The 26,694-nt window shown below is 44.5% G+C and overlaps 1 protein-coding gene across 1 annotated transcript in view; it reads right to left on the minus strand.

The window, feature by feature from the left end:
- LOC138505059 (intestinal mucin-like protein) overlaps positions 1-26,694 on the minus strand; it is a 489,690-nt gene that overhangs the window by 222,146 nt on the left and 240,850 nt on the right. Inside the window, exon 5 of the mRNA XM_069625384.1 lies at positions 21,362-21,536. Coding sequence (XP_069481485.1) covers positions 21,362-21,536 — 175 coding nt within the window. The remainder of the gene's footprint in view (positions 1-21,361; positions 21,537-26,694) is intronic.

Below are 26,694 nucleotides of genomic sequence, written 5' to 3' on the forward strand. Positions count from 1 at the left end.
GGATAAATAGCCTTGATTAGGACAAGGTGAATCCTTGCATCGGCTGTCCTCATGGTCAGCCGGGGCCTCCACCGGGCCATTTGTGCCAGGCAGGCTGGCACTTGGCATTGCTTCAGCTACGACCGACACAGGAATAGGGTGATTTATCGGACGAATAATGCCAGAAATTGTTGGTAAATGGCATGGAACAGTGTCAGGGTCAGAAATAGCCAGAGGAGGTTGAAGTGGGGATTTGACAACATTTTGGTTGTCCATACACACAACAGAGTGACATAGCACATCAGAAGCAAACATATCGTGACCCCTATCACTCCTTTTAGGCACTTTTTGGTTATACAACCATTTTGTTAACTCCTCGAACTGAACAGTTTGTTGGGTTACTTTGGAGTCCAAAAATGTGAATAATTTACACAAGCTAATAATAGAAGTATTGATGGCTGTAAGGGCCGGTTGTATCATCAACAAATGATGTAATGAATTGTCAGTAGGGGGTAATTTAATAGGTCGAGGCGTAGGAAGGACAAACAACTGTAACATTGATTTAGAATGAGCTAAGGAGGAAGGGAAGAAGCTGAATGTGTGCTATGAAATACCTCCTCTTCCCTCAGGGAAATAGGAGACTCACACTGACTGGCATAGATGGATAAGCCAGAGCGGTCATGGTCTAGATGAGGGAAACTGATTGGTGAAATAGGAATATCCATTTCTGGAGGTGGTGAACAGTTTTTGGTGGAGGCTAGTATGGTAAGATATGAGAGAGGCTGAGGATTCACACGACTTATCGGCGTGCGTCAGGAGGCATGAAAACTGCCAATGGTTAGAGGAGAGGGCATGCATCCACAGGAGACAGTGGACGACAGCCGTGAAGAAACAGTCACATCGGTCCCATCAGCGGTCCCATCAGTTTGTACATCAAAAGGAAATCTGGATTGGGGCTGAGTCGGAAAACAGATGGGCGTAATTGAAATAGCAGAATAAAAAGTTTGCGGAGCTATTCCAGGAGTGTTAAAGCTTTGTGACACAAGTGTATGGAGAACAACTACCGGCATGTTTGAAGTAAGTTTATAAGCCATGTATACCATGCACAATCCACTGTGGTTTAAAAAATGAATAAAAATCAGCAATATGAAAATATCTTGCACCCGACAACCCAAGCAGTTGAGAAATGTGTGCAGGAAAGGCAGTAAAAACAATCACAGCTCCACGGCTGTGTGGCTGCTCGGCCAAGCGGCCAAGCGGTACTCTTACGGTATTCCCACGTGTGCTGTGCCCGAGCATGCTCGTTTTATGGGAGTATGTTTGGCAACATGTGAGACAGGGCGTGTCCACCAATGGCCCTGTGGAAAATACAAACATTTGTGTCAGAGACATACATCAGTGTGGGGGCTCAGTGAAGGGGGCTCAGTGAGGCTGGGAGAAAGATAGTATCCCCAGCAGAAGGAAATGTCCACAGTCACCTTAGCAACTGACACAGTCCACAAAGTCCACACACTAGGTCTGTTTCACAGTAGCACAGTAGCAGTAGCAGGAGCGGGAGACAGCAGAACCAGCGGCCAAGCGGTACTCCCACATGTGCGCACGTGATGTGCGCGAGCATGCTCATATTATGGGAGTATGATTGACAACACGTGAGACACGGCGTGTCCACCGACTCTTAGCAACTGACACAGTCCACAAAGTCCATACACTGGGTCCGTTTCACAATAGCAGTAGCAGGAGCGGGAGACAGCAGAACCAGCGGCCAAGCGGTACTCTTACGGTACTCCCACGTGTGACAATTTGTCCCTACCAGGAAAATGGGATGCACATTTGGCACAAATTCCCGGCAAACTCACTGCAGATTGTCTGTTTTCATGCAATTATTGGTTGTCGGGTCTCGAGACAATTAGCAGGTGTATTTGTTGGGCTAGTCTCTGGTGATTTGTTGAATTCGCCAGAGTTTATTCAGCCAATCAAAGCCACACATCTCTTTTATAGAAAGTATATCCTCACACATAAGGCCCATGCCACTTCCTGGTCCTTTGGTGGGTTTTATAGGTTGTAAGAGAATTTGTATCTCAGTTCAGGCTCACACTGGGAGGATGTTTGGTGGGATTTTCAAGTTTTCCAGAAGGGCTTTGAGGTGTTTATAGTTTTATCTATTTTTTGTTGGTCCTTTGTGTGGTTCTCTAAAGGTTTGACAACTGTATTTTGTGATGTTTTTACTACTTTTCTTTACCACAATGGGCAGAGCCTCTCAACTTCCCCTTCTACCTCCCACCCCCTTCTATCTTCCTTACCCAAATTTACCAACTCTGGTCAAATTAAAGTGGTAACACATTTGGCAAAAATGCAGTCAGTTAAATTGCCATTTGTCAAAAGTGGGCTATACCCTTCCTGTAGATTATTTCACATGTTTCTTAAGCCAATTTGTGTACCTTTTTTGTTTTACTGCTTGGTCAGTTTGCAATATTGTGTTCTGTTAGTTTCTCTTTTTAACATTTAAAAAGGACAATTTTTCTACACCTATTGTTATCTCCAAAAAACACAAAAAAATGAATTCTTTAGATTTTCCCCTGTGTATTTCTTGGTTACCCTGTGTGCACCATTGTAGCAGGGGTATTGGATTAACATTGAGTAGTGTTTTAATTTTAGTTGGCGTTTTCAGGAGTAGGATTGTTTGTTCCCTGGTCTGTTCACTTGGGTTTGTGTTCTTGGGTCCTCTATGGTTCTCTCAGGCATACAAACGTTTGAGTTCTCGGATTGCGAACACGAACAACGTTCTCAATATTACCATTTGGGGCAGCTGTCAGGGCATGCCCGCTAGCCGGGGAAGTGAATGGGAAGAAGGACATGGGGTGTGCATGAGTATGAGCTGTATTTTCCCTCAGAGGGCGAGAACTATTCCCCCCATTATGAATGAGGAGGGGCAAACCTCATTCTCTTTGTAGGTTCTGTTTTGCGATCCTGGTCCACAGATATCCGAGTTGGTGGGGAGGCTAAGGAACTGGGTGAGGCCTCAGGATTGTGAGAGGAAGCATGGCAATGGGAGGAGGCCCTTGTCGGGACGGACAACAAGCATAGAGGGAGGGAGTTGTGTGGACACCCCCAGAGAGGGATTGGAAGAGCAGAAGCGCATGCTCCTCATGTGGAAGGAGGAGGTGGCCACTGCAAGCATTATAGTAGAGGAGTTTGGGATGGGTGCCATGTAGGTAGGGGATTCAAGGGAGGATATGGTCAACACCTAGCAGTGCAAGAGTGGGGCTGCAGGTGAGGGGGAGGTCCATCAGGACATCAGGAGGTAACTCAGGCAGATGTTGACTGACCAGTCTGCAGATATGCAGCAGCAGGTGATGGATCTACCTGGGGGGAGTAAAAGGTTTTGCTGAAGGAAGAAGTGGTTGTGATGGAAGGGTAGACCCATTCCCAGGAGGATTGAAAGGGAGTTGGGCCTCAAATCCACATTACACAGCGACAGTGCTCTATATAGACTCACCAAACCACAAGAGTAGTAGTATTCTGTGGGAGAGCTGCAACAAGTTATATAAGGGTCTATGGAAGTTCCACCATGGTGGCACCCCTTGGTGGGTGTCTATATCCCGTGATAGAGCATGATAACTGTAAGGGTAGGCTGCACCCTGTGGGAGAAACTGAGAACCTAAGGGGGTGGTTACACCCTGTGAAGAAGCCTGAGAACCTTTGTTGGTGGCTGTGCTCTTTGAAATGACTCAATTCCCTTAAGGGGTGTCTATGCCTCATGAAAGAATAGGGATCCTTAGTGGGAGGCTGCGACCTGTGAAAGGTCAAGGAACATTAGTGGGTGGGTGCACCCTTAAAGAATTTCTTGAGAACCTTAGTGGGTGGCTTTGCGTTCTTGGATAATATGATACATTTCTACATGTGTTTGATTAGGATTCAAAAACAATACTTGCCCTATAGTCAACACAACAGTATGTGTGAAGTAGCAGCATGTCAGGGTGTCTCAGTAACAGTCACTATTACAGCTTTCAGTTGCCCAACCACACAAACCACGAAGAAGCCCCACTTCACTTTTAAGTGTTTGAAATGTTCCGGAAATCATTATTGTCGAGCCGGTGTGATAGTCACGGGTTGTTGATGTTCCATAGTTTCAAGCATTGAAGTGATTGTTAATTTTGAAAAATATCAAATGTTCCAAATGCAGAACTGTGAGGCTTCTTCTGCTTTTAGAGACAAGAGCCCCTGCCTCAGTAGGTCTTATCTCTGACTGCACACTGGCATCAGGGGGGCATCTGATCACATGTACAGCAATTCGTACAAGTGCCACTGCCCAGACACACTGCTTGCTGTACCAATACACTTATGGGTCATCATCTATTTCCATGGGTGAAGTGTCCAGGAATCTGTGCGTCTAATGGTCTGCTGTCTATTCCAATGAATGACCAGCCTATATTTAAGATGCTGGGTCACCGAGGAGTGTGTCCCACAGATTTTAATCCCTGCTGACTGTGCCGGGTATGATTCTGAAAGCATTTAACAGGTGTCCGTGATGCTTGACATTCCTGGGTTACTTGCCAAAATGTGGGCTGGTTGATGTTCTTCCTGCTTCATTTGGTCTTTCTTCAATTGATGTTACGTAAGCTGCAGCAAAGCCTCCTTGCACAATTGCAGAGGGACACCTTTCTGCTATATTGGCTGTGTCTGCTCCTCCGCCAACACATGCAGATGAAAATATGTCACTTTTGCTTTGGAATGTGGGTTCACAAAGGAAACCAACAGGTACTCAATGCTACCCTTAAATCAAACTAGACCCAGATCACTGTGCAAGGTTTAAAGCAGGTCCTTCACTAGCTATGCCACATCTGCATCACCTGACACGACATGGGCCCTTACCATGTTGCTCAGGTTGAGTTTAATCATTGCGAGAAACCTGAAGGTGTCTCACTCACCAGTCCCCGGGGATCATCATCCAGGTGGCCAGGACACGACCATCGCTGTTGTATTAAGTTCCTGGGGGTGGACCAGTGCAGGAGGATCACCTGGATGAGTGGTCCTTGGGGAGTGGAAGTGGGACACCAGTGGGTAAGACGTGGTATCCCCTTCCTTGTATCACCTTTTCCCCATCCTACCAGGTAGGATACCTAGGAACTCAACCCTCCTTTTCCCGACACAAACATTGTTTCACAGACAGTTCACTGTGACAACGTACTGACACCAGAGCCGTATACCTGACATGTCCCAACACAAGGGTCAGGCATAGTCAGGCAATTACTGATAATTACACACACCGGACTTTCATCACACTTCCCCACACAGATAGAAGGCACAGCACGAAAGCACACACTGAGCAAGGCAAAACACAAGAGGAAGCAGCAGTTGAGATGGCAGTTTAATACAAGGAGATAGACGGGAAGACAGGAAAGAGTTGCTCGGAGGAAGATGCCCTTTGCCTTTTCAGGGGAAAACTGCTACTTTCAAGACCCTCGAGATTAAGAAACATAAAACTGGGAATTAAAGCTGAAGAAAAGTGCATTGTGTGTTGAAGATGCCCGGGGCTCTCCCGCATCAATAGCTGAGGTAGAGAGGAGTGATTGCCGCCCCGGTACTGTCCTTGGCTCCAACAACAAAGTAGTGCCAGTAAAGTCAGCACAGCAGGTGAGTCAGACTGACTGATAGCAGACTGGTCTGTGTTAGTACCAAGGTTGCAAGCAGCAACACTTTATAAAGAGAATCGTGGGTAAAGCGTTGGAAATGAGCGACGCAAGTATAATTGGAACTGAAGAAGTAATTTAACTTTTTGATTGAATTTTGGGAGGTAACCCAAGATACTCTATACAGAGTGGTCATGCACCACGTGGGTGCTCACTTGAAGGTCATTGTTAGGTATCCAACTGAGAGTGTAACATTGTGAACTGTAACATCGAAATGGTCCTGCAACGGGTCAAGCCAAACCCCATGCAAATTCGAAAGTCTTCGATAGAAATATGAACTGTAATTGGCCCAAGCCTGGCCGAGGGAGACTAATTGTAAAAAGGGGATCAGAGCCTGACTTAAGGAGATCCGGGGTGAACCGTGAGTCACCGGTGAAGGAATTGTGGAAGAAATAGAGATGATCTGAGCCCGGTTGGGGGGGATCCAGGGTGAAGAGTGAATCGCCCTCAAAAGCAAGATATATATATATATATATATATATATATATATATATATATATATATATATATATATATATATATATATATATATATTCAAAAGGACTGGCTGAAGGTCAGTTATGCGAGGAGCACTCTCCTTCATACCATGCTTCAATGATCAGTCCGTAACCAGCAAATCCATAATGGCTTCTTTATTAGTTAAAATACAGCATTCTGGCTTCCCAGAAAAGTCGACGCGTTTCGCAGCGTTACTTGCCGCTTGCTCACAACACCCAAGTGCTGCCACCATAGTGTTTAAATACATAAAACATACCTGCAGACATAGAAATGGGACAGGGGGATCCAAGGACCATGAACATAAAGGAGGGGACTTAATTGTGTTTGTACAGCCGGCGGACATCTTTGAACAGGGCTTAGTCCCTACAAAGCTGAGCTACGTTGATCCATGATTAAGTAATCATTCAAAGATTTACTCTTCACTCAATATAAATTGTCCCACCAACAAATCCATTACATTGGTTCCATAAAAAAGTCCCTAAAACACAGTCCAATCACTATAATGCCATATGGCTGACGCCAACCATTGCACAATCTCTATATATAAAGTGCCTTGTGCCTTAGTACATAAAGTGCATAGTGCATGAAAAAGTGCCTAGTGCTAGCAGCCTACTAAAGTGCCTAGTGCTTTAGTGCATATCAGCCTCTGATTATCATAAAGTGTTTAGCGCTTTCAACTTCAATTCAGTATAACAATCTATTTCTACTCTTAAACTGAGTTACATCCCCAGTTTTTCTTCAATGTCTCTAGTCTGCAGTGATGTCCATTCACAATAACAAGACTAATACATTAATTGTGACTGATATAAAAAAGGTGCATAAAATCCCAAAACACAACAACATATTATCAAAATGTGCAGTTAAAAATATACAACAATAACGGATTTTTGCTTTTAAAATCCAATTATGAAAACACTTAATTTCAGTCAGTCCTTATTAGTAAGAAGTGCCAGATTTTTTGTGTGATGATACTTATACTAGTGCCCTAAGAAAGTATATAATTCTTCGTCTATGTTGTGGCCTTTCAGTTGTTTTGTTTCAAAGTCCAAGATGCAACAGGTTTATTGTTGTCAGAGCTTTTTTTCTCGATCTCCCCCTCTCGGGCCATTTTCAATTGCATGAATACCAAAGAAAGCAAAACTATCAATATTGCTTTCGTGGCATTATGTGAAATGTTTTGCCATCGGATAGTTGGCATCTTTGTTTTGTATGGCTCTCACATGTTGTTGTACCCTTATTTTTAATTTGCATTTGGTGCTGCCCACGTACCACTTTTTACATTTGCACATCAGAATATATATTACGTATTCAGTATCACACGTGATTTTTTCATTGCTATATTCAGTTGATTTTTGTTATTGGATGCTCAAAGGTGGTGCAGTTCTTTGCAAATTTACACATATTGCATCTTGTGCATTTATTAAAACCTTTCTTCCGATTGGTCAACCAGGCAGTCGTATTCTTGGCTACTTCTTTATCCATAAAACTGTGGACCAATATATCCTTGATTGAAGTATTTCTTCTGTAACTGATGTCTGGATGTTTTTTCAGCAGGCCTCCAATGTCCTTATCAATTGTTAAAACTTTCCAATGTCTCTGTAACACACGTTTCAGTTCTGTGGTTTGGCTGTCATACGTCAGTATGAGTCGTACTTTCTTGTTCTCATTATTCATAGCTTTTTCTTTGTCTGCCAAGAGGATTTGTCTATCATGACTTCTGGCTTTTAAATATGCTCTTTCAATGACTTTTTTAGTGTAACACTGTTGTCGAAATCCTCTTGCTGTGATTTTGCTTTCTGCATGGTATGTTTCTAAAGTTGTGCTGTTCCTTCTTAACCTTATGAATTCACCAAATGGTACACTCCAGATCAAGCTCTTAGGATGCCCGCTTTTAGCGTGTAGTGGCAAATTTGATCCTGTGGGTTTTCTGTGTAGTTCACACATTAGAGTCTGCTCCACTATTCTTAAATTAACATCCAAGAAAGTTATGAACGAATAACTGTGAGTTTCCGTGAATCTTAAATTGTTCTCATTTTGGTTCAGATGCTTTACAAAATCATACCAACCATCCTCTGTCCCTTTCCAAATTACAAATAAGTCATCTATATATCAAAGCCAGATAACCACATTTTCAGCAAATTTATGATTCTGTTCTGTCCATACTTCTGTAGCTTCCCAGGCCCCCATAGTCAAATTGGCATAGGCTGGGGCAAATGTTGTCCCCATAGCCGTGCCCTGTGTTTGCCTGAAATATTCTTCATTAAAAACAAAGATGTTGTTAGTGAGGCAGAGATCAATCATAGCTACAATCATTTGCGTGTGTTCCAGATAGTTGAGGGATCTGGTGTTTAAATATCTTTCACAGGCTTTTCTGCCATAATTATGTTCAATTGACGTGTATAAGGACACCACGTCCATAGATGCCATCATGAAGTTGGATTCCCAGGGTATATTGTTAACTCGTAATAGAAAATCCTTTGTGTCTTTGAGATAGAAAGGTAATGACGAGACGAAGGGCAAAAGAATTTCATCTACGAATTTCATCATGTTCTCCAACACTGACCCCACTAGGGAAACAATCGGTCTTCCCGGTGGTTTTTTGATGTTCTTATGTATTTTCGGAAGAAAATATATGGTTGGTGTGATGGAGTTGGTCGTTTGTAGAAATTTGCAATTTTCTTCGGTTAGTATGCCTTTCTGTTCCCATCCTGCTACACATTTCTTTACCTTCTCTTCTAATGCTTTTGTTGGATTTTTTTCACATTTTTCGTAGCATTTTTTATCATTTAACTGTTTGTATGCCTCTTTCACATAATTTTCACGAGTCATTAGGACAATATTTTGTCCTTTATCTGAGGGCTTGATTACGCAGTTAGTTAGGTTGCACAGTTCATTGAGGGCCATTCTGTCCTTCATGGTCAAATTGCTTCTCTCTTTATATCTTTTGTTTCGTCTGAGCTTTTTTAAGTCCTCAATTACAAGTGTTTGAAACGCTTCTATGTTGTTGGCGGTGTTAACCATTGGATTGAACTTAGATTTTTGTTTCAATTTACTTTTGACTATCCAATCTGTTCTAATGTCCAACTCTTGAAAGTCAATTGATTCCACCCCTTGACCATCAATGACTGTTCGGCCTTTTTGGAGCTCAACTAAGTCAGCAAGAACTCCCATTTCAGAAATGGTGATATCTGTTTTACCTTCCGGTAATGTCTTTTTCTGTGCCTTGAAATCTGTGTAAATATATATATATATATATATATTTACTTTTATTTATTTGGCAGGATACCTAGAGTAAATTGGGGTACATCTAAAATTCATAGAGCCATTCTTAGTGTTTGCACACATACACTTCCATTGGTCATCAATCCCCAGGGTGTCTGACCAGCTACTGCATGCCCCTGCTGTCGAGAGTGGTTGTTCATTCAGAAGCATTTAATACAGTGTCGAAAGTAGCCGACGACCACCACTAGAATTGGCTATGTATACCACCTCCTCAGTTTTCATGGACTCCGATGCTTAACATGGCCACAGTGATTGCACTGCAGCATGGATTCTATAATACTGCATCAGTTCCACCGCTGTGCCACTGTGTCCCTGTCACCATGTTAACAGAGTTATGAATTTCCCATCTGGGAATAGATCTGCTAGAGAGCTATAGCCCAGACACTCCCATTGTGCCGCCATCGTAGCATCCCAGGTGGGACCAAGACCCGGGAATCCCCATAGCGGTAGCCATTCATAGTATGGTTGTACCTCAGCATTCACAGAGAGGATGGGGTGCAAGGCTAGTAACAAGGAGGACACTGGGCCGAATTGGCACTCGTCCTTGTAATTGCGGTTCATAATTAGCTTCTTGAGGTCTGAACTGCCAGCCACCAGGCGCTGAAGCCTGACATGGGGTGGCTGCAGATTCTCATCATACCAGTAGGAGGCAAATTGGGCATGTGCAGCTACCCAGTGCAGCTCAAGATTTCAGGTGGCAAAGCCCTCAGTGTCATAAGAGGGAGTCATATCAATTGACTTTTTCTGGACCATCCCCAAATGCCATAAGAACTGTGCAAAGTGCCCATGGAGCTTGGAGAAGAAGGGTCTACCAGGCCAGACCGAGACATTGGCAAACATGTATCAAGGTTTAGGGACCAAAACCATTTTTACCAAGGACAATTTGTCAGCCATCATGCGTGGAAGTGTCCTCCATCTAGTCAGTCTGCCCACCATGTATTCTTCCATTGCCCAGTGGTTATCTTACAACCGGGAGGACTTCGCCCCAGAAACCTTCACTCCCAGATATTTTATCCCATAAGGGGATCAAGATAGGGGATACATGCCATTCAGTCGCACAGTACTGCTAGTCAGTAGAAAGATCTTTGATTTGGTGTAATTTATTGTGAACCCAGAAAAACACCCCAAATGCATTATGGCTCAGAGAATGGGATCCAGATTTGGCTGGGGGTCCCTTACATACTATAAGACAACATCTGCATATAATGAAACTATCTCAGGAGAGCCGCTAAAACGAATCCCCTGGTGTCTGTAACGGGCACGGATCATATCCGCCATTGGCTTAATAACTAGGGCAAAAAGGATTGGGGACAGTGGGAAGCCCTGTTGTGTGCCCCTGCCAAGGCTAAAGGGCTCCGACACACATGAATTGACCAAGGCTCTGGCCATGGGGCGTGTGTACAGCAGCTTGATATAGCGAAGCATTTCTGGGTCAATAGGAATCTTTTCGAGGACCACCCATTGGTACTCCCACAAGACCATGTTGAATGCCTTTTGGGCATCAATCGACACATCCACTTCTTCCGCCACCGGATCTATTCTGGCTGTCACATCAAACAGCCGCCTAATATCCAGCAAGTGTAACGCTTAGCTTAGCTTCGGACTGTCCGAAGTAGATTCCCCAGGTGCTGGTTGATGTTCTTCCTGCTGGACCCAAAACATTCTCTCACCTCTATGTCACTGAATGGCAGTTGCCCAGCGTGCAGTTTGGTTGGGAGTGATTTGGTGGGACCCTCAACATGGTGGTGGTCTGAGGGTTGACCGTCAAGGAATGGGTCTGCAAGTAAACAAGAGGGGGGCATTAGTATACACTCTGTGAACTATTCCCCCCACCACCCTGTGTTTCTCAAGTGCACTGTTGTAGGCTGGCTGGTGGTCGGCTCACCTTATTGGTAAGTTGGCACAAGGCTTGAGGACCAGCATCCCGGCCCAGTTACTTCACTGGTGGTGGCCCAGACCTGCTGCAGTGCACTGTATGTGGTTGGTAAGTGTATTTAAATATGTCCTTGTTGAGTAGCGTGTCCTGCTGTAGATATGCGCTTTTGTATAGTCGTTTTGCAGTTGCAGTGTCCTTCTGCAATGTCTACAGCAATCCTTGTAGTGTTCGTTATTGCAGTGTACATATAGCAAATGTCTAACAAACTGTGTGATGTCCGGTTGCTAACTGTTGCTTTTCTTCCTTTGTAGATGCAGCGAAATGACAGACTACTACGGCGGGATTGAATACTGATGCAGTGAAATGGAACAAGCCCCAGAAGAGTGGAGCAAGCCTTACAGGTGAGTGGGTTGTGATAGCAGCAACATGCAGGCTTTGGATGTGCTGGCGGAATATTGCTCACAGTGTTCCTTGTCTCTCTTCTCAGGTCCGGTATGCCGTGTGTTGGAGGAATTCTAGATGTGGTTGTGGTAAGTATGAAGAGCCCTGGGGGACTTCAGGATGCAGATCGGATAGACCCGACTGTGGGATGTGATCAGCTGGAGCTGTTAAAGCTGACAAGCGTGCCAATGACAAGGCACGAGAAATCTTGGAACTTGCAGGGTTAAGCATTATGCTGCCTGGTTTGCAGCCAAAGAAAACTCAAAGTGCTGGGTGTGGCCCAGGGCGGGGTTTTAATAGCCCTGGGCTCCACTGAGCACCACTAGACCACCATGGATTCTTGGAGCATGGATATCTGAGGGCCATCTTTGGTCCTAGATGGCATCCTTATCTGATGTGGGCAGCACTGTTCATAAGCTGTTGCCTTCGCCAGCCAGCCATTTGTTGGGTCCAAATCATGCCTATTGTGTGTGCCTGAGCTGGGATCATGGTGTCAGCAAGTGTTTGTGGTGGGTTCACACCGAGGTTGACCTGCCCAGGACAAAGCCCCCCTGGTCACTATGGATGATATGGGGCATCAATGGGAGAAGCCTGTTTGTGAGGGTCTTGGCAAAAATCCTTCATGAGTGAGAGGGGCCTGTAGAAACCAAACTCATTGCCTGGCTTTTCAGGTTTAAGTAGGATAGTTATGGTGGCATCCCTTAAGGAATTGGGCAGAACATAGTCATGAAGCGCCTCTTCCCCCACTTCCAAGAGTCGAGGAACCAGTAGGGCTGCATGTTCTTGATAGAATTCCGATGCGAGACAATCAGGGCTGGGGGTCTTGCCTTTGGACTGGTGGGTAACTACTGTAAGGATCTCTTCCATCGACACAGGGGCCTGTATGCTCTCTCTGGTTGGGGCATTCAGGCACAACAGAGGTATCCACTCAAGTAGGCAGTGTATAGCATGAGCACCATGCTGGGAGTCAGCAGCATATAATGACCTAAAGAAATCAGAGAACACCATCAGGATTTCTTGGGCCAAGATTTCAGGATCACATATCTGTGTATAGAGGTGGCAGCGGCGGGTTACAATTAATGTGCTACATACCTATATACCAGACAGAACCAAGTGAAACACAGTCACGAGCAGATCACTCAGACGGGATTTTGTACATCAGCCTTCTCTCAGTCCGGGAGCAGTATTTTGGCTTCAATGAACTTAACCGTCTCATCCGGGACCGTGAAAAAGTAAAGCTGGCCATGGAATTGAAATCTCAGGCGTGCCGGGAGCAGCATTGCAAACTGTAAGTCACGGGCATGAAGCATTTTTACGATTCCAATAACTTGACATCTTTCTTGCTGAACTAAAAGTGAAAAGTCTGGGAAAATACGGACCGTCTGAGAGCCCAAGCGTACATCCTTTTTGTCTCTGGCGAGGCAAAGAAGATGATCTCTGTCACGAAAGCTTACGAGTTTTGCAATGATGGGGTGAGGAAAGTCTCCTGGTTTTGGCTTGGGGTGGGGGCCCGAGCATATCTTTGAGAAGATTTTCCAAGCCCCCAGTCAGTGCATCCTCCAGGACCCCCACAATTCGGATGTTGTTCCTCCTCAAACTCGACTGCAGGTCATCACACACTCTTTACCACTTTCACTTCACTTTCAATGGATGCTACCATGACCTGCAGCCCCTGGACGGTATTCTCGGTGCTCCAATTCTCGAATTCTCGTCTCTGCCTCATTTATGCGCACCACTTCTTTTGCCAGCTGCGACGGCATGGATGCAACATTGGCAGTGATGTTGTCTAGTTTCTCATGGACAGCAGCAAAGCCCTTAGCCATGGCCTCCATCATGTGTGTAAGATCCGGGGGCAGTGTCATCATGGGCTGGGCATGATCTGGGTGGGAGCCAGACGAGTGCCCAGGGCTATCACGGGAGGCAACCTTAGCGAATTTGTCCATGTCCCCTATTTTCTTCCCACTGCCGGTGCCTCTGGTCATAATGAACAGATGTAGGTAGTTAGTGCAGGGAGAGACACAGATGAAACAGTGCAGAGAGTCCCCACTCCTGGGCAGGCCACGTTCTTGAAATTCAATGTAGGCCAGAGCAAGGCACCCGGTCTCAGGTTTTGCTCAGGGAGTGGGAAGTGCACCCCACTAAGCCCCCCGGACCTATACCATGCTGACAAAACACCTGATCTTTGTGCTTGGGTTCAGGAGTTAGCAGGATTCAGCGTCGGGCCATAGAGCCAGCAGCCCACTTCGCCCCGGGGTACAGGACCAGAAGAGGTGCCCAGGTGTTTGCAAAAGTCGGGCCTCACTGCAGGATATGTGGATTTTCAAGGTGGGTACTCAAATGTGCAAAGTTGTCGTGGGGCCTGGAGTCCAGGGGAGCACACCAGCCACATTTGTGACCATGGATGCAGAGCACTGTTTTTCTTTTTTTTTTAATAGTGCAGTGCACTTGCCCATTGAGGGTTTGCGGCAGTGCTCTGGCAAGGGGGACCGGGCACTCACTGCATGTAACAGATGAAGTGTAGAGATGCACCTGCATCTTGGGTCAGGGCAGAGGCTTCCAATTGTGGCCATGTGTTGTGTCGGCACCCAATCTCAGCGCCACAGGGTACAGTGCTCCTTCACTACGCATCCCTTTGGATCAGCAGGCGCTGAGGCCGGTCACAATCTCCTGCTCGGAAGTCTCGGCACCAGAGGGTATAGCGTCTCCTCCCTGTGTCTCCACCGCTCAGTGTAAGACAATGTCTGCTCTCCGATTTTTTCCACCACTTGCAGAGCATTTCTCCGCAATTTGGGACGTCGGCTCAGGAGTGTGTAGCATGGAAAAGTAGATGGTGCCGCTACCATGCTAAATTGTGTCGAGTCGAGCGCAGCGTTTGAACACTAGGCAGCCATCTTGCAAGCAAGAGACTTGTGATAACTTAAGAGACTTGGGCATAGAAGACCCTGATGCGTGTAATGGAACTGTGTCCTCGTGTCGAAGAAGCCAAGGAGTGTGCTATGCTCGAGTGAAGAGTCTTGTCCCGTGCTGAAAACATGGGGAAGGGAGGCCAACGGCCTGAACATCCTGACTTAACATTTTGTGAACACTTCTTTCTTTTTCATGGACATTACCCCACACTATTTGTAATTTAGCAGTCAAGGGTTGGCAACAGTTTTTTATTTTTTTAGTATAGGCCCTTTTATTTTGACAAAACTCCACTTGCACTGCATTATTATTATTTGATGGTCGTAGCTTGCTCCCATCTTAGATTTAGGTTTAGATAGGCGTTTTTCACACCCTTGATAAGGTTCAATAAACACCATTGAACTGTGGTCACTTGTGTCTGTCTTACTTTGATACCATTCCTTCCTTACAGCAGGTACACCAGAGAGAGAAACACACTCAGTTTGTTGTCTCATCGAAAGGTCATCGCTCAAAGCAGACATTACACAGTAGTTGCCACTGACACAGTGTAATAAAGCCCCCACTACACCTCTTCTGTTAGTTGTGCAGTGCTAGGGGATGGCTTCGCACTGCTCACATAGCTTGCACAGCATCTGTAGAGCCCTAATGGAGAGCCACTGAGGTTTTCAAGTGGTGTAGGGGTAAATAATGGTGCTGTGCTGTTATGGGATTGTATGCCCAGCTGAAATGGGAGCTGAACTTCTCAGCCACAGATCCAATTACTTTCACAGGCTCAACATTGCTGATAAAGTATGCGACAATAAGGTTAAGAATAGGGGTGGGTGAAGTTTCTGCGGCAGGATTGAAAATCAGAACTAGCAGCATTTGTTCTGCTTGTCTGCACATGATTTGCTGCTGAGGATATCTGTAATCTTCGAGCTAATTTTTATCAGCTTGTCGCCAAATTCCAAGGACAAAAATGCAACCGCAAACCTTTGCGGGTTCCCTTGGATAATACACAAAACTCCTTGTCATGACCAAACACACACATTTGTTGCTTACAGAGGGATTTGGGCATATGTCTTGGACGAACACATTTTGGGAGCCGAGTGAGGCAGGGGCGAAAACAGCAGCACCACTCCAGTAATTGTATTCACTGGTCCAACGCACCGGGATCAAAAATCGCAGCAATTCTGCTTTTGCGCACACATTCACATCTATCCACCAGAGGGTGGTATCCCCACAGAAGGTGGAAAAAGGAGTTTAGCCAACCACTAATGAAGAACTTGTTCAAATCGGGGCATGTGCATTTTCTCGAAATTTCAAAGACAGCAAGTACGTTTGATCCGTTGTCTGCATTAGCAAAGCCCAGATGCAAACTATGAGGCCTTAGCCACTGTGTCTCAATCTACTTCAGATGTCAACTCCCCTTTGGCTTCTGGTCTGAAACCCTCCCATGCACAAAGTTGCATGCTACCGAATTATATACATGCCTTGCCCCGTTGAATTTCTTAAGGACACCTCATGGCTACTGGAGTATCTAAATCCCATTCAATGTGCTGTGACAGCCATGTTGTCAAAGCAATGGCCATTGGTCCACATGGAAGTGGGGGTTTTGCCACACTGACTGCTGTAATATGATTTATGGTAGGTTATTTATAACGCGATTAATACCCAGAGGTTTCTAAGTGCGGACCTGGGGATCGAACCTGCGTTGCTCGTGTTGTCTTGTTTCCAAGGCGAGCACGTTGCCCCTGAACTATCCTCCCGAGACAAATATCCACCCACTGTATCCATAACCTCATTGTACATTTCTAGTAACATTTTGCAAGTGCAAAAATGGCAGCCTTGAAGGTCCCAGCATTGGCTGACTTTTTACAATAAATGATCCGAATCCAATGAGTAGATTAAGAGATCAATTGCATGCATTTTTGTCAGGAGATCATTCAAGCAGGCGCTGCCTGTCAAGGAACCATGCTCAAATGCTTCCACAACACTGACACAGATGATGTATTTCAGGGGTAATTGTCCAGACTGCTGAAGGTATGCTATTTTTCTTTGGTACAGGAGGGATGCCCTTCAGGTCCCTTCACTTCTCCACATGTCTGTGAATGGTGTTCCAGCATTTGGGACCACACAGATGTGATACTCAATCTAGTCCTTAGCTCCCCTTGAAAACTTTTCCTGCAGAGCTTTCAAGAGGCAGATTCAGCAGCTGTTTTTATCTTCTACAGTTGACTGCCACACTATTGATTTACGTTGTAGGTGAGCACACAAGCTGGGCTCATGTGGACATGATGGTGCTAATGGTGGGGGTTCTGGTGATGTTCTGGTTGCCACAAAACGATCTGATGTGCTTTCTGATCTGCAAAGGGAAGTCTGTTTCTGAAAGAAACGTCTTGCAGGTTAGGGGAGCACTTCTATTAACACTATATCCTCTGGCTCTTTGGCGTGATTCTCCTCTGCCTCCTCAGTATCGCTACTTTACAACAGCAATGCTTGTTCCCATCTGTTGGAGCATGATCTTTGCTTTGAGCTTCATCCATCCTATCATTTGCCATCCTCAAATCTCAAGCAGATCTATCCCTCAATCAAATGTACTTGCCTGTAATAAAACTCATCATGTAGCTTATGGTAATGAGTGGAGCATCCCGACTGCCACATTTCATGGTCTGCCAAATGCAGATCCATGTTTTCTTGTACATGGGGTACAATATATCTGCTTGAGGGGAAGAGGAAGAGAGAGAGAGAGATAGAGAGAGAGAGAGAGAGAGAGAGAGAGAGGGAGGGAGGGAAAGAAAGAAGAGAGAGAGAGAGAGAGAGAGAGAGAGAGAGAGAGAGAGAGAGAGAGAGAGAGAGAGAGAGAGAGAGAGAGATTAGCAGTGGCAATGTGAGATAATGAAATGGGTGCATGGTTGCAGGTAGTTTTGCCTTGTGAGCTCTACGCTATTCATCCCTCAACTAACCATCTCCCATCTAAAATATATCACCACATTTACATTACACACATAATTCCCCCTTAGATATCCGCCACAGGCCTAGCTGCTATCATATCAAAACTAATTGTGCAAAGATTAAGTTCTCCTCTTTCACCATATTACACACTCCCACATCAGTGCTCTAGTGTCTCCGATCTTGGGCTCTCTTCCCTATGAATAATATACTCACAAATGCCTCTGTAAAACCCATAGATTGACTCACATAGGAATCAGATGCTTCTGCCCTACACCCATTAACACCACAGGCTTCACCTCTCCCACTGACCTGCTTATAAACTGCATTACCACCTTACTCTTACAGGGACACACACAGCGAGGCCAACAAAAGTGAAAGAAGGGAACTCTCCAAGACCACTTAAATTACATTATCAATACTGCCTGCCCTAGTTGGTTGGTGTGGTGGAGATAGAGGCTTGCGGTGTTCAGTCTCCTTCCGTTGTTCAAGTACTTCATCGGTGAAGTTCCCTTACCTCTGGTAGATAAGATCTGCACAACTAGCCCTCCAACCTGTGAAATAATAGACAGAAGTTAAGTACAACCTCCTGCCTGTATCTGTGAGTTTTTTGTGTGGTGATGAACTACCCATGCATCTTCTTGCAGTGGTGCACTACCCCAGGATGACTTGTGACAGCGGGTGTGCAATCATATCTTCAGTTGACTGCGTACATTTCTTGTCTCTCCAATGCACACACTAAATGCAGCTGTGAAAAGACCATGTCTCAACCTGCTTCTGTCTCATATGGATGCCGACATGTTGTTCCAAATGTGTCCCAATAGATGTCACCTGCCTATCTGAAGCTCAGCTGCTTCCTCATAGCAGAATGTGCTGAGTGTGCGGCCCTCAAGTATTCCCTCACCCTCCTGCTCCTCCGTTGATGTGTCTCCTGATGTCACTGGCTGGAATATCACCTGCCCCTCCGAATCTCTGCTACTCCCACCAAGCAACACCAGGCAACCATGCCTCTCCCACAGTCCGCCACTAAGGAATTGTGGCTCCTCTTGCCGGGTATTACCCAAAGGCATGTTTATCTCTTGCGTCAAGAGTCGAACAGTGACTTGTGTGTCACCCACATCTTGTTATGGCACTTGTGCTGTTCACCCACTCCAGAGCATTAAAAGTGGCATAAGTAAAAACCACCCAAATCTCACCTAGTCACTCAATGCCACTCTCTACCCTTAATCATAAAACGACTTCTTCTAAAACTAATCTTAAATGTAATTCAGGCAATTTAGACTTCCCTAGCTATCCTAAGTCTGCCTCCAGCAACAACCTCTTGCCTCTCAGAAAGCTTTCCTGGGAGGGAGTGGAAGCTCCATCCACATGCCCCTGTTTAAATGATGTGGTTGAACATCAGAAAAGCTTTTTGAAAGGTTTGTCATAGATTCGTCCTTGACAAACCTCCCAACATTCTGGTGATTCGGATTTTGTTACGGGAAGGTTCATCAAGTCCCAGTTGTGTTTAAGTAGATGTGTGACCCAGCTCTGAAATTAAAAACATGCTGATTTCTGGGTGGCAGCTTCACCACTTCCACAGTTGTTTGTCAACACCATCAGTAGAAATAAACAATACATTAGTGACAAAATTACAGTGTTAGATTATACATACCATTTATCTATGCTTCCCATCAAAATACCAGGACATCTTTTCAAGGAAATTGACAGAATCATATAAAAGTTAATTTGGGACGGGAAGCCACCCAGACTTCTAATGTGGAAAATGCAGCTCCCTTTAAAGCAAGGGGGAATTAACTTAATAAACTTCATCAACTACCATCTGTCATTTGCAACTCGCCATCTATGTAAGATCATTGACACAGGTGAGGAGCAAACAAAATATTTAGCTTGGGAGTGCAGTGCAGTGTCGCAGCTAGATCCCAAATCTTTACTGACAACCAAGAAAAAAAACGTCCAAAGGGTTTAATCCACTGACTGAATTTTTGCAGGACTGTTTGTGTGATATTTCGAAAACGCATTATTACAGAGCCTTACTTGTTCCCTGATGCCTCCATCTGGCTTAACCCGGCTCTGAAATCTCTAGGAAAGGTCCTATTTTGGCCAGAATGGTTTTTCAGGGGCATAAAATATGTTAAAGATCTGATTGAAGGTGGCAAATGAATCTCTATGCACAATTAAGCCGGTCATTTAACATGACTGATTGCACATTTGCAGAATATAGCTGATTAAAGAACATTGTTACAGCAAGTTTGGATGTGTCACAACTGGCAGCTCAGAATGTTGCCTGGTAAACTCTACAGACCTTCAAAAGCGCATCTCATCCTGCAGCTACAATGTATGGAGTCTTAAAGGCTTGCTGTAAAGGAGACTGAGGTTGCCAGCCATATGGGCTGAAGAGCTGGGGGAAGATGTCAGTCTGAAATGCTGGCAAAGGTGCTGTGGAAATACGTGCCCAATGAGTCTGGACTGGTGCCTTAGAGCCTCACAGACAAAGCTACTTTTTAGATCTTACTTGATGCCCGTAATGTTATTCAAAAGACGCCTTCTGGAGAACAAACCTTGTTGGAAATGTAAAAACGCGAGAGGCACTCTCTGTCATTTGATCTGGTTTTGCCCAAAGACTAAAATGTTTTGGGAGGGTGTCTGTGAGAGGTTAGGTTTGGTTCTGTGTTGTCCAGTCTCTATGACTGCCTCTCTTCTGGGTCTGGGAGATGTGTCTCTGATGGAGGAAGTCTCATTCAGCAAAAAGATTTGGCTTCTCCGTGCTTGCATGGTCGCAAAGAAAATGATATTAAGATCTTGGAAATCAAGCGGCTCCTTATGTATCGACGACTGCGTGGAAGAGCCGCTCATTATCTCCACCTATGAGAAAGTTTTACACAAACAAGCGGGAGACATTTATACATTTTGGGATATATGGGGAAGCTTCCTCAGTGTGTATGAGTGATGTGTGAATTAAGTTTGTATAATCCTGTTTCCTGGAAGACTTCTTTACTATTGTTTTATGATTCACTATGCTTTTTTTCTGAACATACCATGGCTCTAATATTCAAGTTAATGTGTGATGCTTTCCATAATTCATGTATCTGATTGTTGTTATTTGTTGTTATTTGAATTCACTATGTGCTACCTTTTACTGACTTTCTTTCTTTTCTTTTTCCTTCTGCCTTTCTCTTCTTTCCCTCGACTTCATTGTTAGATTGTATTGGCTAATTCATTATTGTTATTATCCAGTTGTATGGTATGCTTCTGTTATATTTTAATGCAGAGTATTTGACTGATTGTTGTTATATTTTATTTGTTTGTATTGCAAAATAAAAATATTATTCATTTAGATTATGCATACCAAAAGTGTGTCGGTTGTGTATGTGGGCATGTTTAGTGTGTCGTTATCTTATTAGTGTTCACTCAAACATGGTGTAATTTATTAACAATAAAAATTGTACAATACCGGATCTCTCTCCAAATTGTTGTGTTGGTTTTGTGCGAATAAAAGTTCTTGTAAAAAATAAAAGAACACTAAATTAACCCACCCCTATAAGGTGACACAAATGATTTCTACCTTGTTATAACAATTGCATGATCAGGGATGCTCTGCTGCAAATTGGCTCCTGCATGTGCCAGGAAGTTATTTGGTGCATTAATGATACGATTGTGAGTGTAATGAAATGCAAAGCAGTCCTCAGAGTGCTCCACTGTATGTCTGAACTCCCACCTTCCTCCTCCCCATTTCTCTTCCATATGTGATGGTACTCACGGCATTCATGTTTTGGGCAGCACGGGTCTTCTTTTGTCACAAACTTGACGATTTCAAAACCTTCTTCATTGCAGAATGGTGCCGGATAGGTAACACATTTCACTTCATTACACGTGACTTGGTAATTTTTGCTGCAAATGCACTCATAGCAGTTGGAAATCCAGGTGTCCCCAATCTGCAAGAGGTGAAAAGATCAAACAATTAAACCAACCTCCTACATTTTTCCTCAAATGGCTACAGAGATAAAGCCGAGAGGGGCGTTAGAAGGAAAAGGTCCATTCAGATGGATTTGCATCGCACATTCCCTTTATTGTTCCTGGGATATTCTAAACTAGGTGACCAGTCCAAAAAAGAACTTGCAGTCCAGCATGGACCCCTGCATTTGACGCCCACTGGGTTCTTCCCATCATTCACATGCACCTAACAGGTGCTGGCTTTAAGGCAACTAAGCAGGTCGTTCATACCATTCTCCTTTGTATGGAATGCTTCACCTCAGGGCATACTGCAATGGCCTTATCAAAGTGTAACCCTCTGATTGCAAGTACCTTTGAAAAATAAATAGTGACCATCCTACCCTGACATCTGATTGTTTATGCGTATTTGGTGTGAATGCATGAATGTGTGTTTGCTGGTGTGTGTGTGCGTGTCTGTGTGCCTGAGAAGATGTTCTACTATCTGCTATCCTGGGTAAATGGAACTGGTACAGCACCAAGCTGATATAAAACAAGCATTGCCAAAGGCAACATTTTTGGATTGTGTATGTGCATTTGCCAGGTACTACCATAATGGTACTACCTAGCCGTCCTCCGAACTGCTCTGAAACAGCACTGGCAGACACCACTTGAGGTTACTGCTTCACATAAATAACTAAAAGAGACCCCAGGAGAATGTGTATTATGTAGGCAGGGCCAGGGTGTCTGAGTGTGATTGCCTAAAAGCTTTATCATGGCCATTGGCAGCCAACATATGACTAAATAACTATACAACTCCCACATGTGGTGTATCCCTACTCACGTCACCTTCCTCATACTTGTGCTACAATGCAATAGTTGTGGGTTATAGGTAGCGATTAAGTGCCACCTAATAGCCAAAAGTAAAAATTATTTCAATGCACCAACAGAAAGTTTAGACTCCCAATTGCAAACATCTGGATAAGAGAGACTACCAAAGGAGGTTATTTTAATGACCACAAGAACACACAAGGCACCTGACTTTAATTATAAGGGTTGTATCCCTGCGGTAAGGTTATAACACAAACATTGGAACACTAACCCAAGTCAATGATTTTTGGTAACAGGATCACATTCGGTCGTGGAAGTCCTCATAAAGGGGGACACCACCTACGGGTAGTAGGAGAATCCCTAACGAGCAGCATGTGCATATGTAGAAGACAGAAGGATAGAGATGACTCTGCCTGTAGTTCATCTATTTCCTAGGAGGCGATGGTGGTCCGCTTATCTAAAAGATGATAGGATACGGAAAGGAACAATCTACCCATTTTTAGCATGCATTGTCTCTAACTATGATTAGGAAGCAACCCGAGGGAGACTCCTATGGCCTAATTAAAGTCAGACACACCATTTTTACACTGCAAGGTGTGAAATGACTAAGCAGTAAAACGCACACACCAATACAATCTGCATATGGTGAAAAGCTAAATGTATTGACCTGTAGACTAGAGTCAGTGTGTGGAGATGTTAATAAAATATAAAAAGTTATCTGTATGATAAATACCAAGTTGTATTCACCCAAAATGTACACATGTCTTGTTTCAATAATGAGATGGTAGAAGACGAGAAAGGCTTGCACACAATGGAACGTGTGAAAGCAAGAACAGGTAATTGCTTACTGTTCAAAGTCAACCAGTTTCAGTTGTATTCAATGAAATTTACCCACTTTCTTCGGGACAGTCTTTTCATTCAATCAGTTCTCTCTGGAAGATGGCAGGGGGGTGGTAAATTACTTACACCATCTTTGTAAATACTGCTGTGACGCCCGTGAAATGAAACAATGGCCCTGCAGATTATATGTGAATATGATGAGACAGGAGATTTCCACTGATCATACATATGGTCTACCAGCTGTAAATCCTGCTGTTGGTGTCAGCCATACAAGTTAGGCTATTGACGTTAGCTCGCCCCGTATCTTGGATACAGACGACGAATTATATGGGCGTGTCAACAGGTAATTCCTCAGCTCCGAGAGAAAATCGACTTGTGCCTGGAAGGCCAGTGCATAGTTTGTATAAAGATCACTGTAGCAAATGGGCGATTCAACAAGGGGTTCTTCAGCTCCAGAGGGATACTTGACTTGTGCCTGTGGCAAGGCCGCCTTCTCTCAGGATGTATCCGTGAATCCCGCAAATGGAAGATTTCCCTTTTAATGACCAACCACCAAAACGGTGCTCATGGTGCTGGGCTACAGATAGGAGTGTGAATCATTTGTTTCCAGACTAATGTCATTTTGTTTCTGTGTTCATATTCTATCGCATCTTTTCCAAAACTCCCAAAGTCTTGGATAAATGATTCCGAGCATTCAGGCCAAATGTGCATTGTTTCTTATGGGTCTTGTTCCCAAGTTACAAAGAAGGTTTAACTGGAGGTCTGAGTTGGGGGAGCGTAAGAGACTCAAAGCACCACAGACTTCTCTCAGCCTCATCCTTTCATTAAAGAAGCATCTGTTCTCTTCACTAGTCGGCAGATGGAACCCAAAATTCTCGGCAGAAACGCCCACTGATAGGCCGCTTTATGGAGGACGGATTTGAGGGGATCTGCCTTCTTTCAACATAGGTTTGGCACATGTAGATTATTTTAACAGATACAAAACCATCTTAGAAAACTACCAATTAGGGTGAAAAAGGTACGGGGGCAAATATTCTGTCAATCACATTCATACCAAGCCTGTCCTTAAGTTAGCCAATCCAGCATTATACAGTTTCAATGAGATGTTTACTTTTTGATGTCGTTTACTTAAGAGGTGGAATAGGTTAAGAAGCCAAGTAGGGGGCTACACAATTCGGAAGGCCCATCCAAGTGCTGCTAAATCAAATATTAACAGGAGCACAGACATGGGGGTGGGCTGTGGAGGTACGATCCAGTGCTGTGCCCATCTCAGTCAATAACAAAATACCTGCCTATTAGAAGAAGGGCATGGCTTACAACAACACATAGTCTGAAAAACTAGAGTTGCAGCCCAGAATGAGTCCCTGTTGGAGGTGCTGCAGAGCACAGCCAAGACACTTGTGCTACCAGCATGGCCCACCTGAGATTTCATTTAGAGGAACCATCCTTCCTAAAGTGCTCTGGACTGTGCCACAAAGTTCTGGAACCCTCAGACTAAAGCCAATGCGAGGAAGCCACATGCGTCAGCATGCCCCATTTCGCTAGTCCAATCTCAGAATGCAGAGTAAAAATCATGAGATGGGACTAGCTTCCCAAATGTGAATGGGACACATTGGAATGTTTGGAAAAAAGAAAAGCAGCAAACCCAACCCTGCCTCGTCAATAACTCACTGTTCAATGAGGCAGAATATTGCCTCAAGTGTTGCTTGTGTTACCACACAGAGGGGACACATCCTAACAACGCATTCTCATAGTTAATGTGGATGTTTATTTGGCTGCTGGCCTTCAGTACTGGGACAGACAAGCTAAACGGGATTGGCTGTGAAGCATCCACTCCCATTACCCTCCATTATTTTTCGAGGTTCTGCAATGGTTCTACCTTGCTCACAGGTTTGGGGTGAATACTCCATCGAGCTAAGGACCATGTGTTAGACTAACTGCTCTATTGCAGTGGAGGGTGATCAGCCTGAAGTGGTCCCACCAAATGACACTATCCCCCCAAAAACACATACACTAGACTGTGACACCAAAGAACTTCACCCTAATCCATATTGAGCGTCCTTTTATTAATAATCAAATTTAAACTCATTGCTGATTCATACATTGTTGGTGCATTTCTCTTTTCCTGGGTATCTTGCTCATTATGAGCGTGCAATCTCGAATGATTAGTTTCTCCCATTGTGGGGTGGCTGCAGGATAAGGCTGCAGTGTTAGGAGTGCCAGTGGGGTATCGGATTCTATGAGGCCTTTTGAATACACATTAATAAAGTTAAAAGATGCAGGAGAAGAGCCACAAAGGACCCGAGAAGGCAAAGGAGACTCTACGGAGCTTAAGGGCCGCAGTTAAATTGTATTCACAGCGGTTCCTCGCTGCTGTGGGCGAGAGGTGGGCGAGAGGTGGGCGAATGTGGCAAGGACTGGATCTGGGGAGTGTAGAGGGTAACCTTGGAAATGAGCCAAAGATAGCCCGGCACCATCTAAACCAGCACCATCTAAACCAGCACAATGGGATCACAATGGGGGGTGTCAATACTGTTCTGTGCACAAGCAGCCGGTGGATAAAGCCCTGCATCCCAACAAATCAAATTCTCTTTGGGGAGCGAAATCCCCAAACGAAAGACTGTTGTGGGAGCAAACAACAAAAGAGAAGACAGACAACATGAAAGAACATTCGCTGGCTGGTTGGTACAATAAAAAACACATAGATAAGGTACACCAGGGCCTCTCTGGAGAGCAGGAAGGACTCCAGATCCCAGAAGGCATGCACAGCGGCGAAAGGAAACACACGGAAATGGGTGCTGTTAGGCGGAATCGTATGCAGTACCCTTTGGGAACACCACACACGATTAAGACTACAAGTGCAAGTACAAATTCACCTTTGGTACAAGCCTGTATTAGACAGTAAAGTGGTAGTGATGGCTGAGCAGCCAGACTTATCTCTAGAGTAAAGTGAGCAGTATCAGAAGTTACACAAAGGACAGCAATGACTATAGTTCAAGCAAACACTGATTCAAGGTTTCTGAGTAAAAGAATATACATTTATTTACACCATCAATTATACAATGTTCACTAATATAAAGCAGCACAAAACCACAATCTTAATACACTACACCACACCCAATCAATTCTGGACAAGTTAATCTAAAAATGAAGTGTGAGCAAAATGGAACTCCAGCAATTTAAAAAGGGAGGGAAAGACTGGTTATTCAAAATCAAGCAACACCAACACGGAATAGGCAGGGCAATCTAGAAAAGGCTTACTACAACTAGGATTCAAATCAATAGACCTGGACCAATGTTAATGGTTCAGAGTCTTTGCAGAGGATCACACAGTTCAGAGTAGTTTCCGGATAAGTCTTTGCCAAGCGTTCAAAACGAATTTAGTCAGAAGAAACGTTATTTAAAAGAGTAGAGAAGGACAAGCCCTTGGATTAGGGAAAGATTTAAAACACGTTCACCATGGTCGGACAGAACGAATGACCAGATTTGAAC

This window comes from Ambystoma mexicanum, chromosome 11 (genome assembly GCF_040938575.1).
Source record: "Ambystoma mexicanum isolate Mex_15411 chromosome 11, UKY_AmexF1_1, whole genome shotgun sequence".
NCBI classification, from domain to species: domain Eukaryota; kingdom Metazoa; phylum Chordata; class Amphibia; order Caudata; family Ambystomatidae; genus Ambystoma; species Ambystoma mexicanum.